At 40.6% G+C, this 14,541-nt stretch overlaps 2 protein-coding genes across 7 annotated transcripts in view; one reads left to right on the forward strand and one right to left on the reverse strand.

The window, feature by feature from the left end:
• Positions 1 to 1,269: 1,269 nt before the first annotated feature.
• LOC106808948 (cytoskeleton-associated protein 2-like) lies at positions 1,270 to 6,427 on the reverse strand. 4 transcript variants are annotated; one of them, XM_014811875.1, is made up of 5 exons: positions 6,308 to 6,427; positions 5,544 to 5,704; positions 4,036 to 5,351; positions 3,569 to 3,785; positions 1,270 to 3,025 (listed from the first exon to the last, which is right to left on the reverse strand). In XM_014811875.1, exons 1-5 carry the CDS (start codon positions 6,363 to 6,365, stop codon positions 2,252 to 2,254), a joined length of 2,526 nt encoding a protein of 841 aa, XP_014667361.1. In that variant the 5' UTR covers positions 6,366 to 6,427; the 3' UTR covers positions 1,270 to 2,251. The 4 variants fall into 4 exon arrangements, with proteins under 4 accessions (XP_014667361.1, XP_014667360.1, XP_014667359.1 ...); XM_014811874.1 differs by having other exon boundaries at positions 5,544 to 5,707; XM_014811873.1 differs by having other exon boundaries at positions 6,299 to 6,427.
• Positions 6,428 to 6,492: 65 nt separating this feature from the next.
• Positions 6,493 to 14,541, forward strand: part of LOC106808951 (influenza virus NS1A-binding protein-like) — a 76,855-nt gene continuing 68,806 nt past the window's right edge. For all 3 annotated transcript variants that reach the window (XM_014811879.1, XM_014811880.1, XM_014811883.1), the window contains exon 1: positions 6,493 to 6,583. The gene's annotated coding sequence lies outside the window, so the exon portion shown is untranslated. The remainder of the gene's footprint in view (positions 6,584 to 14,541) is intronic.

Here is a 14,541-nt window from a genome sequence, read left to right on the forward strand (position 1 = left end):
AAACAAACAAAAAATGTTGCTTGGGGGGGGGTTAACACAATTAACACAATTTTAACACAATTTTAACACAATTAACACAATTAAAACAATTAACACAAATTCATGATTTCGTTCGAACCCCCCGAACCCCCCCTGGCTACGGGCCTGTAATATATATATATTATCAAGAGCTAATAATACATCCGGTATTATCCGCTCTTGATATTATATATATAAATATACATATATATATATATATATATTATACTAATTATTAATAATAAATCTCTATTACATGTAATTTAAAAACACAATAATGTACTAAAGGCCGTCTTCTTCATGATAGATGAGGTGTTGAGCGCATTCTACAAGCTATGCAAGTAAAGCACTTCAATAGAGTGAGTTCAGTAGTACAAACATATGAGTACAAAGGTACCATTGATATCATAATCATTTCAACACTATGTGTGCGCGCGTGCGTGTGCACGAGTGCGTGTGTGCGCGCGTGCATGCGTGTGTGCGCGCGTGCATGCGTGTGTGCGCGCGCGTGCGTGTGTGCGCGCGTGCGTGCGTGCGTGCGCGCGTGTGTGCGCGTGTGTGTGCGTGTATGCGCGCGTGTGTGCGCGCGTGCATGCGTGCGTGCGTGGTGTAGGCCTATGTATGTGTGTGTTGTGTGTGCGCGCGCATGTGTGTGTGTGTGAATCGGTACATATATGGGGTTAGAATTTGTACGAGAGTGAGCGCGTGCGTATCGCACGCGCGCACACACGCACTCGTGCACACGCACGCGCGCACACATGCACGCACGCATGCACACAAATTCATTATTCACCTATCTGCTGTTGGTAAAGTTGTATTTTTAACAATTTTAAAATGTACTTTTTTACCAATGGCTTTTTTGTATCTAATTGTAGTCTATACCATTGATTTATTTTTTCCTTAGTGATATATATATATATATCTCAGAAGTAGATAATAGGGAACTTTTAATCTTCCTATTATATATTAATCTACCCTATTTATCTACTTCTGATATATATATATATATATATATTATTTGTTGTTATCCGTTTTAATTTCCGCATCCTTGAATTTAGTGTAATATTTGTCAAGTATAGTAGGGGATTATTTTTGGGTGGTCTGTGGGTGGATGTATTTGTATATAAATACATGTATATTAAAGTAAATATGTGGTATATTCTCTGGTATCATTTTTATTGTATACCTTTCTTCATTCTATGGCCTAAATATATGGAATTTGTCTATAAAATACAATTTGAGAAATTAAAGTTAAAATTTATCTTCCTGTTTATTTCGGTGACTACAAAATATTTATTGTACATGAACCTCGTAAATCTCACCAGCATTTTCAAGTAGAATTAGCAAATTGGCCGATATAAGTATTTTAAATGGGCATCGTTAGCATATATCTTATCAGAAGTGAATAAAATTAAATGAAATAGGTATTCACTCCTGCATATATCACTATCAGCATCATCCCTATAATTAACGTACCATGTTTTTTTCATGCCATTAAGAGCTTCATAATTATACATTTCCATTAAAACTGCTTGTTATATAAAATCATTGTCTATAATATCAAGATAATATCAGGAGTGAATGAACATGTTTTGTTGTTTCTCATTTCATGCTTGTTTTCATTCACTCCAGATAATGTCATGACAACCTGCAATTATAGTTATTACACCATATGCAATAAGAAAAACTACTGAAGTGTTGACCATTCATAAATAGGTGGTAATTGCTGCATAAGAAACTAATAAAACTAACATATTCGCTTGCGATAATATACTTCACCACAACCAACATGTATATGTAATGTAGTGCACCTACTTCACACTTGCTATGTATTATCAGGAGTAGATAATAGTAGATAATATAGTAGATAATAGTAGATAATAGTAGATAATAGATAATAATAGAGTCTTCTATTATCTACTCCTGGTATTATTATAGCAGAAGGCAGTTGTAAAAATGAGCAGGTCCAATGAACATTATGTCTATATTCCTTGACCTATTTCCAGAATAAGACCATAACGTTTTTATAGCAGTTAACAGATTACTAGTAACACAACTACCAGCTGCAATATTTCATGTTCCAATTGCATTTACAAAGTTTCTCCTCAGTTCATGTATGTTCCCATTAAAAGTATAAGAGCTTTTTCACATAATAGACCACAGATAGACTCATTGGATCACTGAACACTGGACAACCCTAAATAAAAAAATCTAAATGAACGTCTGCACGGCTTCAATATGATATCTGCAGTGCGTCATTTGGTTTGTAGACTAAGTTCTCCTTGTCATCCTCTGTCAGTTCCTCCAGGTTACGCACGCACTTGTCGTGATCAGCAAGCATGCTGGGAAGGCTGGCGCCACTCAACTCCCACCGCGTTGACCTTCGCACGGGAGTGACAATCGCCGAAGGTGTTGGCAGGTCAAGGTCAAGTGCCGACTTGACCTTGCGGAATATCGGCGTGTTCGTCGAGATGCTGTACTTGACAACAGTTGACTCAAACATGTTACATTCCTGCAGCGCCTGCCTGCCTCTGTTCCCCGATGAGACAACAACTTTACCATCATTTGTTGCAAGGGACAGACTAGGAGCGCCCTCTGTCCAGCGCCGTCGGTACTTGCGCTTGCTGGATGCAGAAGTCCCGTGCGACACATCGGACCCATTTGGCGTATCTCCGTAAATTTCATTGCCTGAATCTGTAAAAAGATTCGTTTCGTGGCCACCAGATGGCGCCGCCGTCTCGACTGGCTGCGACTTCTTCTGCAGTCGCTCCAGGAACTGCTGCATGGCCATCGCAAGCTCCTCAGCCGGTTTCGCGGCATGGCGGGCGATGGCGCGGTTAAACACTTCGAGCACGGCGGCGGTGTCTCCAGTGCGCTCCACCAGGCGGCTCTGCACGACCCAGTACTTCGCCGTGTGCTTAGCGAGAGGCATCTGCTCGGCGATTTCATCGAGCCACTCAGTGATGCTCTCCGTCGGACAGCCCTCGTCAACGAGCTGATTGCATTCCTTTAGACATAACAGAGAGTGACACTAGTGACACACACACTCGTGATAACACTAGGATTGAGTGGAGTACGAACTAAGAGACTAGAATCGAACAGAACCACGACTAAAACCCTAATTCCCGTTCCTAACCCTATTCTTAACCCTAATTCATAACAGAAGTCTCAAAATCCTAACCCTAACAAAATCCCTAATTCATAATACAGGTCCTTAATTCCAAATCCTGACCCACTACTAACCATAATTATTAACCCTGGCCCTACCCCTAACCATAATTCACAACCTTAACGCTATTGTAACCCTAACCTGTATAACTGCTATTACCAACTTTACACTCTGGGCGTTGGATCACACACAAGTGACTAATCACACAAGTAGCAATATCACTTGACTATACACAGCTTTCAGCTTGCTAGTTGTTTACTGAATCATGTCATTGTAGAAATATCACAAACAGGTTTCTAACCCCATTACTTCGGTTGATGAATCGAGATGCTCTTAGTAGTTAGGTTTTGGGAATTAGTCACAATTTGTTCATCAGCTTACCTGCAGAAGTCCACTTAGTTCCTCGAAAACCAAGTCTTGTCTTTTCACGATAGCATCACCCATGCTCGCTAAAGTCTCCTCGAGGAACTGTCCAACTGGTTTCGGCTTTGCTGGACGTGCAAGAGTAGGCATACTCACGCGAGACTTCAAATTACGTTTCTCCTGTGGCAGAGCTTTGTTGTGGGGATGGCAGCCAAAACACATCATGTGCCGATAGCTGAAACATGCAGTTCAAACTTCTAATTTCAACTGTTAACATCACCAATTTAAAAAAAAAAAAAAAATTAATTGGATCTTAGAAATGAGACGAATTGACCATAACTATCAATTATGATAGCTCTATGCCTAACTGATTGCAGATATGACAAAACCCACCCTTGGAGAGAAGTTGGATTTAGTATCACGTGAGAATTAACAAATTATTTTCATTATATGTATCAATTATGACAAATAGAATTTCACAATACCGGGTGGGAGTCTTGCTTCTCGATTCCAACCATGTGTTGAGCTTTTGCTTGATGTTTTCCTTTTCTACCTTCCTGCCCTGCAGCGGTGTTGAGATGGATTTTCGAGGCGATCGTCTCTGCATAGTCGCAACAGATCGCCTGCGGGGCGAGACCTTTGTAGGAGTAAGCAAACTGGGCCTTCTCCTACATTCCTTCGGTGCAGGAGAAGGTAGTGGGATGGACGACCTGCCGGGTGTCTTCACTGGTTTGAAGTGGCCCTCAGCGCTGCCTGACAGCTTGCTGGAGAAGTGGACCGTGCGGCGTTTCTGCTTTATCGGCGGGGTTGCCACGGGCAGGTCCCGGCTGTTGCTCTCGTCAAGTTCCAGTGTGAAGGAATTGGTTCGACGCCGCCGCTTCTGCGAGGTCATCTCTGTTCCACTAGAGGGCGCTTTTGGGGTTGTAAGGATATGCTGCCTACTTGGTGTGACCCGAGAGACGGTGCTGTTATTGGCTGAGCCATTTGCTGCATTATTTAATGATGCTCTTTGTGGCTTGTCTGATCCGGGTACCTTCTTCTTGATGAGCTGAGACCTTGGCGACCGTGCAATCGCAGAATTGCGAGAAGTTGTAGCAGTTGGTAGTGCCACTGTTGAGCGACGAAACTGTGAGCTGATACTCTTCCTAATATTTTTAAGATTTGGGCTGCGTTTTGCCAACACTGTAGCTACGTTGGTTGACTTCTTAGTGGCCATGTTAGTAGTGTGTTTCGCCACCGGTTTTGTCATGGACGATTTTCTTACAACTGGCTTTCCCATCTTCGTGGTCATTGGCTTCACCGGCTTGGGTTCTTCGACTGATGCTGACACCGAATTCGTTGTGCTGTTCCATATCTTGGCTTCCTGTTGTGGGTTCATTACTTTGTCATGAAAGTGTGAGCTGAAGCTCTTCCTAGTGTTTTTCACACTTGGACTGCCCTTTGTCAACATCACAGCCATTGGAGCTTCCCTAGTTGGCTTAGCAGTGGCCATCATGTTACGGGTAGGTTTCCCAACAGGTCTTGACACAGACTGATGTCTTGTGACCGGCTTTCCTACCTTTGCGGTCAGTGGTCTATGTTCTTGGCCTGTAGCAGATGCATTCATCACACTGTTCCACACCTTTGGTTTCTGTTGTGGTTTTGGTTCTGTGGCACGGTTCTCCTTCATCTTTCTCCACGTCTCTAGTCTCTCTCTCATCGTTATGCCCCCGTCTTCGTGGGGTCTGGCAGCGGCATGTTTAGTGCTGAGAGGCTGCTGTCCACTGCTCGTAAACGGTCTGCAGCTTTCACTTCGCTTTACCTACATTATGATCCACAATGAATGCATTCGATCTTCTATTACGATTGCAATTGTAAGATGTAACAATAATTTGTACCAACATATAGACTATGATAATGGAGATGTGGAGGGCATTTTATTCAAATTTTCTTGGAAAGCCGAAGACATTGATACTTATACGCATCTAAATTACTGATTTAAATTTGTTCTTACCAGTTTGCAAGCACGTGTGCCATCACGCTTGTTTTCTGTGCTATTTTTATTGGCGAATGGGGACTTTCTCTTGTGTAGACTTGTGTATGTGTTACTGACACTGTTATTGGCATCATTCCCAGTGAATTTCTTCTGTGATGCCCCAGTTCCTTTTTCATCAGCTGCTACAGAAGAGTTAATAATATTATTATTATTAGTTATTGGTAAAAAGCTTTCTTGAACCTATACAAAACATTTATACGTCCACACCTAGAGTACTACATCCAGGCCTGGTCTCCCTACTTTAGTAAAGACATTGAGCGTTCAGAAACAGAAACAGAGACATTGAGCATGATCATGGTCACGGAAAAAGTCCAACGAAGGGCCACCAAACTAGTATATATAGGTTAACCCTAACCCTAAACCGACCAGGCTCTCCGACTAGTTACACGGCTCTCGCCACGTAGTGTTAAGCGAGATGGGAACTTGTGGCTAACCCTAACCCTAGCCCCAACCCTAAACATACCTTATATAAAAATATAAACATACTTTATATAAAAATATAAACATAATGCTAAACAACCTAAAACTACCTCGGGTACATACTACATATATCATATGTATAATGTAGTAACTGATACGACAACGACCCCATCTGCGACACTGACAGAGTCTGAGCAGGATTATAACTTTAGATCGGTCAGTGGAGACAACTCGGCTAAGGTCATGTAATACTTATTAATTTTCCTTAACCTCGAGTCGTTAATGTGACTTACACTGATCACCTTTGTGCTTTATTGCACGAACTTGCTTGTTTTCGAGCGATTGAACAGATAAAAACATCCTGATTCATGAATCTGGCACCAAAGATTTTTAATGTTTTGATATTTGAATTTTACCGCCAGGGCTCTGAAGCGCATGTGATATTATAGAGGTCGCTGGTGGCGGAAAGCTGTGAAAGCGGCGCGCATCTTTGCTCTGGTACAGTCTACCACATCGTGGAGTAAAGTGGCTGTTGGTAGATTATGCTGATCAAAAACAAGTGTTTTCTCCAAATTAAGGTATTAACAATTAAATATACTTTTCGTACAATTATTCTAAATATTATTAGACGGGGTATCTCGTGCTTAGAAGTTTCGATGCAATAGAGTTATTCTGTAATCGCCTTTTTTACTGCACGAATTTATACGTCGTGTTTATTATGGTGACCTACCATTCCGGATTTGTTGGCTAGTTAGGTTAGTAGTAGTACTAGTACTAGTAATAGTATTAGTAGTAGTAGACCTATTACATTATCGTTGATAACAATGACGGTTAACATTGTGTCTGTAACTATGTTGAACTGTTATAAGAGAGGGAGCCTTACGCTCTACCTGGAACAAATGGGACTCTCTACTCTAGTCTAGACTCATATCGGGGGAAAAAATCGTTAAAATTGTGCGCAGTTTCATGGAACGTTCACACCAGCACACTGCACAGGCCATTGGACCGTTTCAATTATAATTATAAATGATTATTTACTACCAATGTTTTAATGTTTATCTACTATTTTACTTTCGCTTATAACTAGTAATTTAATGACCTTGTAAATTTCGTTCAAATGCTCTTCTGCAACACAATTTCATTGCATCATCATCTAGACCAAATAATTCTGTCCCATATAACCTTTTTTATGTTTTGGTGAGGGTTATTGGGACAGAACGGGGTTCATTGAAATTTCGTGAGATCGCATGCAAAATGCATGCGCTGCTAATGCGGCCCGTACGCCGCTATTGGCGCGGAAAAAACCCTACCGTTCCCTTCTACATGGCTTTACCTTGCTACTCATATGTGTATACATTCACTTCAATCGTTATTCACTTCTTAAAAGATTGTTTTTCAGGCCCCGCTTCTTTTCACTTTAGTAAATTACATTCGCCATTTACAAACAATCAGACCAATCACAGCGAGTCTTACAATAGCCTGGTTCTCGCTTGTATCTGTGGCGCTGCAGGAGGGCTGATAGACTTGCTCTGATTGGTCTGATTGTTTGTAAATGGTGAATGTAATTTACTAAAGTGAAATGAAGCGGGGCATGAAAAACAATCTTTCAAGAAGTGAATAACGATTGAAGTGAATGTATACACATATCAGTAGCAAGGTAAAGCCATGTAGAAGGGAACGTCGGTAGTTTTTTCGCGGCCGCAATAGCGCGTAGCGGGCCGCATTAGCAGGCGCATGCATTTTTGCATGCGATCTCACGAAATTTCAGATGAACCGCCGTTCTGTCCCAATAACCTTCACCAAAACATAAAAAAGGTTATATGGGACAGAATTATTCGGTCTAATCATCATCATGCCACTGTGCATTATTAACATTGCCACCCATTGGTAGGCCTCTATAGTATTATTAATATTATTATTAGTATTAGGAATACATAAATATTGAGACTTTGGAAGTAAAGACGACTTGTGTTTATTTACATTAATTTTATTATAGAATCTGTCCAAGTGCCTCTGGTCACGAGCAATGTAGACCTGCCGCATTTATTATTGGTGGTTGAAAACGCAGTCTTGGTGATGTTGCTCAATTTTCAGTAGAGGTAGAGTCACAATGATTTTAGTACAGGGTACTAATGGGCCACAAAGAGTGCTCAATCACTTAGTTGAAACACAATAGCATACATTACATTTTATGATTTGCAGAAAATAAGCCAATGATAACTTTTCTATTGTAATTTTAAAAAGGAATACTACACCATAGAATTTAGGGTATATTATGATAGTAAGTGCATAACTAATAGTATATACTTACAAATTTCTGTAATCATGCATTCACATTTGTCATAAAACAAGAGTGAGTTTAAAAATCTTTATTTTTGGCACTGCCATGACACACCGCGCGACGTGCTTCCACCATGACGAAGTTGCACCTTTGCCAATTTATTTGCACGTTACTGACCAAATGCTATGCACAAAAGTGCAATTAATTGTATACCGTAACTCAAGCTCGACACCACTAATTTTTTTTCAGTGCCCGATCGGGCACAGCCAAATCATATGATTTCAGTTTTTGGTGCCCGAAAATGAAACTGGTGGCAGCGCGAAAAAAACAAAGAAAAAATCTCCATAAATCTTGTTATTTCAATCTCGTATTGTAGTTATTATTAAAATTGGGCCGTCTGATGCACTGCACCAAGTCTTTAAACAAGACCCCACACAATGCGGCAACACACTGAAATTGATGATCATTGAGGCATACATTTGAATTATGCCATTCCCTGGATCAAATTTTCCACAGACATTCTTGTATACCATTTTTTCTACTTTTTTCACTCATATATTTATCTAAACAGCGCGACGTGCACATGCTATCGATCCAGTTCAGAACGTTCAGAAGATCAAAGTCACAGCGCATGCATAATTAAAACAAGTAACTGTAATACAAACAACAACACAATTGCTTTTCATGTTAAAATAAAACATATACTATTTAATCTCATGAAATAGTTAAAATGTCTGGCAGGCTTTGAAAACTGTAAAAATAAATATATGGAGATTTAATACAGATAGATATAGAACAATAATTATATCAACAAATAGGCCTGGGTATCGCATGGCATTTAAAAGAAAAGAGGCCATGTCTAAGTTCAATATGTTCTCGTTGCGTAAATATAGAGAACAGAGAAAATGCATAATACAACTTACAAAGCCAATATTACACCTTCGGTTAAAATACTGATCATCTTCAATAGAATAGTTCCAGGTTATTCCTCGGCGAACTTTTCGAACGCTGGCATTTCCGCTTCGGATCCGAAACAGTGACACAGTGCAGCGCTTAGCTTAGGAATCAAGGGTGACCAATGACGTCCAAGTATTTTGCCCATGTGCTCCCGCGTCCCGTACCGACCTTACCGGACGCATGTGTGTCCCGTATTTTAACATTTTCTAACGAAACTACAGCGTCAAAAAGAGAAGAAATTTCATATCATTTTAGTTATTATCGAAATTGTTTTTCGAAAACTGACTATCGCTCGCGTGTCATTTTCACACCAGCCGCTCGCACAGTACACACTGCAGGCAGGCGTAATTGTCTAAGCACGCTTGTCTGGTTCGGCTGATACAATGTAATCATGTAATGCTGCCCTTGCAAATATGCTATGGCCTGCGCACGTCTCAGATTCTTGACTCTGTTAGACTGTTGCGCGTGCCGAACCTGTTCCGTCGCAGAGCGTGGTACATTAGTCTAGCAGAGCGTGAGGCCCGGATACCAGTCTAATACAATGAACGTGGCTTGTTGGCTAGCCGCAGTAGACGCGATAAACGCTGCGCCGCTGTATGCCCACGGTAGCAATGCTGGCACGTGGCGTAAGTCGTGCCGTCGGGCTCGCGCGAATTGCTCGCTCTCCTTTTAATGAAATTAGCACGTAAGAAAACAATTATTTTTATCACATAGACACTTTGTACAATTTTAGTGGCCGGCGATCGGCCACCAAATTTTAACTTTTTTGGAATTGTTGGTGGCCTCGACATCAGTTTTGGTGGCCACGGGCCACACGGGCAACTCGCTAGTGTCGAGCCTTGCCCTAACTGCTATTTAACGAACGATGTGTTTTTCTTGGATTAAATTTATCTCGCTATAAACTTTTAATCTAAAAAGTGTTTATAAGATTGAATCTTCTCTTAAATAATTAAATAAAAAATGACCATCGGTGTCTGAGCCTGTCTGTCAAAGCTGAGATTGCGCACTTGGAAAGTAGATGGTTAGTAGTGCGTGCCACGTCGTTGTAAGCATACGATTACCAGCCTTGGAGTTTTGAAACATTAAAAAAATATTTCTAATGAATATATTGAAATCAATTTATTTAACTGAAAATCATGCCAAGAACCTGTAGGTGTCTGTATCCCTTTGAAAAGGACTTGACCTGTTATAGAAAGGTGTATGAGTCTACTCTGTAATAAAACCGCATTTAATTTAATTGGCTGATTTATCTGAAGACTGGACAGTTAAGGTTAATTGGTGGCACTGCAGAATGCAGTATTTTAATTTTGTTCCTTAGGAATGGTTCATGTGTGGACGCTCAATGTCTGTATACTCATTTGATTGCAATACCCTGTCATCTCCAGTAGTGTCTCACTTTGCTAGCCTATTTGATAGGCAGCAAGTAGAACCAGAGTACATTAGTAATTTTTAAGAAAACCTTAGCAACTAAAGTACAAAGCACATATTTTAGTAATTAGCAGGTATGCAACTGCATCTTCGTGTGTTTCTATTGCATTGTACTGGCATTGCGTAAAAGTTGTAAAAACACTGTTCCCCTTTCACATTCTTACACCTACTGTAGTAGCGCTAGAGTGCAGAGCTGCAACCTGTTACGTATTGCCCGTAATTTGTTAAGGACGGCGAGTCAAAGAATTACTGGTGTTTCACGGAACCGAACTCCGGAAAAAATTACGGCAACAAGCAAGACAATCTCTGAAATTTATATTTTTTATATGGCAAAAAAAAGCAATAAACACGTGTAAATAATCAACTATATCACTGTAAGCATGACTACTGTGTCTGTAGATTTGAGACTAATAGCTCTTAACAACGTAAGTACTCACTGAAAATGGTAAATTATGCTTGTTTATGCGGCTCGTCTGTTCTGGTTTATGCGAGCTCATTTTGAATGACGTCACGATCCAGAGAATAGTAACCGCAATGAAGGCTATTTCAGCAATGCACCGTGAGAGATAGAATTAGGATATTTTGTGTGTGTGTGTGCGCGGCGCACTCTTGTGTGTTATGCTGTGGACTGCCAAATTGACAATCTTTATGCTAAATTATTTATTATTTACGTTGTAATAAGACTGACAAAAAGGTGTTACCCCTGACAAACTGCCTATTTGTTACAGGAGAAATCCAATAATTTATTACTGATTACATCAGATGGGGTCTGGCAGGCTGCCTCAGTGTAATGTTTGTTAACATGTGATGCTTTAACTAGTAGGACCCAAGAGATATGTAGGAAGAGGCTCTCTTGCTCATTAACTAATGTGACGACATAGTGATTGCCTGATAGAAACATTCCAACGAAGATAGATACAGTAAAAAATTTTGACATGAGTATTGAATCGTTAACCGGCTGTTCCTTGTTTTTAATAATATGTTATTGTTGCATAAGCATAACAAATAAGATTGCAAAAAATAAAATTTGGGTAAATAATGTATCCTTAGTCTCCTGCATAGGCCATTCATCATCGCTATCCATCATTATGATAGGCATATCTTCAGGACTATGCCTTATAAAATTTTCAGTTGTTCTTATGGTAGTGTTTTATTCAAGCACTTAAAAATGATAATTTAGAACAAATTTCAATTGTTTGATTATTCATATTATAACTGGCGAGTAACCAGCAGATTGCAGTGTACTTTTTATAGATCTGAAGGTCTATGTGTGCAACCAGAATGTATGTCACGCGGTTTGTCACCGTTAAGGTAACACACTGAATTATTGTTTGTGTTTACAGTTTTGTTATATCATTTTGCGAGAGAATGTGCCTTTTGAAGGTCAATAAGTAGTGCTAACTACATATGTGACCTATTTGTATACACATGCTGATTCTGATACTGAGTTCATGTAACCGAGATATAGTCAAATCATTTGCAAATGCACAAAATGCCTAAACCCATATATGTACGGCCGTTCACCGCGCGCCAATGACAACGTGCAGTTGTGTTTTTCTTTGCACATACAGATGTATGACTGTGCTGCACTTCATGAACTGCCTCCTCCCGACAACACAGTCAGACGTCCACTCTAATGTCTCGAGTAGGCTGTATAACAAACAATTAGCACTTAAATCGTGTGTACCCGACTTCAAATGTACGTAAACAACGCTGCGGCGCGGCGGGTTTGGAGAGCCGACTTACGGGAGAGCTGATCAGGCCCACACGACCCGCATATTTACAACACGATCTTAATGCTCTGCTCTTCGCAGTCTCGTCTTCGTCGCTTCTCTGTCTAATAAAGTTTGACTGTATAGTTGAACGGATATTTTATATCTGAAAGATAGTGGCCGGTATAGTAGGCGCGTGATTGAAGATGTAATGACCATTTTTGATGAGTGTGATTATGATGTCTTAGAACATACAATAAGATATAATCTGGCCATCTTTGTTGGGCAGCGAATGCCTGTGCTTACCTGTTATCAGCTGCAGAGTAAGGCTTACGCAAGGCAAGTCTAATGCATAAAGACAACACACACACCCACACACATACAGAAGTGAAAGACGCTGTCTTCACATATAAGTCCTACGTTTGAACTAGTCAAAGTACGAATTGCTATTGGCACATGCGAATACATTGGCAATTTAGATGAGAATCCGCTAAGAAAAAGGTATGGTTACTAGAGCTGGGTAAATGATTGGCAATAAATAGGATGGCAGCCAACACCTAATAACCGGTTCACTGCTTCCGGTCTGACGGCAGTCCCTAATTCGAGTCCTAACACCCTCCTCATAAGAGATCCGGCTAGACGACCTAAACCGAATCCCTGGTCAAATGTTTCATTTTCAATCTCCATCACCAGCTGACCAACTAGCTAATGTAAGGAACATGGCTAGGTAGTGTGTAATGTGTAGCAAGCACTTTGCAGGCCAACATGCGTACAAAGATTTACATAGATACTAGTTTATCTGTGTTGTGGGAGGATAGTGATAGGGCAATTGGTGCCGACACGGACGCACTCATACCCACCGCCAAGCGAGTGTGCGCGCATCACACTGCATTGGTTATTGATTTAGAGTATATCTATTCGTAGCCCTAGTCCAAAAAAAGATTATCACATTATCTGTTCTGTTGTGTGTGCGTGCCATGCGTGCGTATGTACCTGCGTATTATGTATAGTACTTGAAACGGACCAGTATTCTTGTTCATACTGATACTCGTTCTTTGATCGACAGTCGTTTCATGCTTGGATCCGACGGCTTGCCATCACGATGTGGCCTTGCTCGGTCTGAACGCGAGTGTCTGTCCCATATGGCGTGCCTCTGTCATATGTAGTCGAACTAAATGTCGTGTATAGGGTAACTGTCGTTCGGTGTTGATAGATTATCGATACGATGTGTGATGCCGGAGTGATTGAGCTGTTCAAGTTCGCTGTCTGCGGCCAGTTGAGTAGTGTGTGAGTGAGAACCGGATTCGGGAACCATTTCTCACTACTGACTATACTAGTAGTGAACATTACCGTATTAAATAATTTACTTGTTTTTTTTAATTTTTTTAAATATTAATTTACTGATGAGACACTGGTAGACGTGAGAATATATGAGCTTGCATTGTTGCAAACACTGACACCACCAGTCACGTTGTCACGGTCAGTGGAGTGCATGCTTGGTGAAGTATAATCAAGAGCGTATTAAACCCAACCTGGCTGCAACCTAACCCTACCCTAACCCTACTGAATAAGCTCTTGATATTATCATGGCCTGATCGTATCATCCTGGTCGTAAAAAAACTCAGTAAAAACTAGTTTCATCCCACACACCTCTACCAGTATTTTCAGACAATGGTCTTGCCAAAGCCAGTGCAGCGAGTCAGTGGGCAGGTCACTAAGTCTTGTCGCCCGACGTTAGCACGTCTAGATTCTAGCTGTTCGTGGTGAGATTACGCTGTCTATTCTAGCAAGATATGACATCCTGTTTATCAGGAATAGGTAGAACCATGATCGTAGCTGTACTAGTCTTCATTATTTATGGTAGGACCAGAAGCCCGTTGTCCGAAGCATCGTAAATCGTTAAATGATTATTATAAATCTAGAATGTCATAAGTTTTGTATGACACTGACTTTATATTATAAATTATATGATATGATATTATATAAAATTAAAATTATAACTTTTACATTTTCTTTCGTTTTCGATAACTACTTGTCGTGTTCTCAACAACAGGCCGTAGGGTAAATAAAACAGCGTGGATCTGGTTATTCAGACTCGTGAGCCGTGGTAAAATCAGACAGTTAGAAGTTTGGGGCAAAGACATGGTGGGTGCTCCAG

Source organism: Priapulus caudatus, unplaced genomic scaffold, assembly GCF_000485595.1.
Source record: "Priapulus caudatus unplaced genomic scaffold, Priapulus_caudatus-5.0.1 Scaffold317, whole genome shotgun sequence".
NCBI lineage: Eukaryota > Metazoa > Priapulida > Priapulimorpha > Priapulimorphida > Priapulidae > Priapulus > Priapulus caudatus.

Excerpts from the sequence above, each read along its gene's own strand:
- LOC106808948 (XM_014811872.1), bottom strand. The coding sequence starts at position 6,365 with ATGTTTTTATCTGTTCAATCGCTCGAAAACAAGCAAGTTCGTGCAATA. Across the intron at positions 5,708-6,298 it reads AAAGCACAAAGGTGATCAGT|CAGCTGATGAAAAAGGAACT; the intron begins GTAAGTCACATT and ends ACTCTTCTGTAG. Across the intron at positions 3,026-3,568 it reads AACTAAGTGGACTTCTGCAG|GAATGCAATCAGCTCGTTGA; the intron begins GTAAGCTGATGA and ends TTATGTCTAAAG.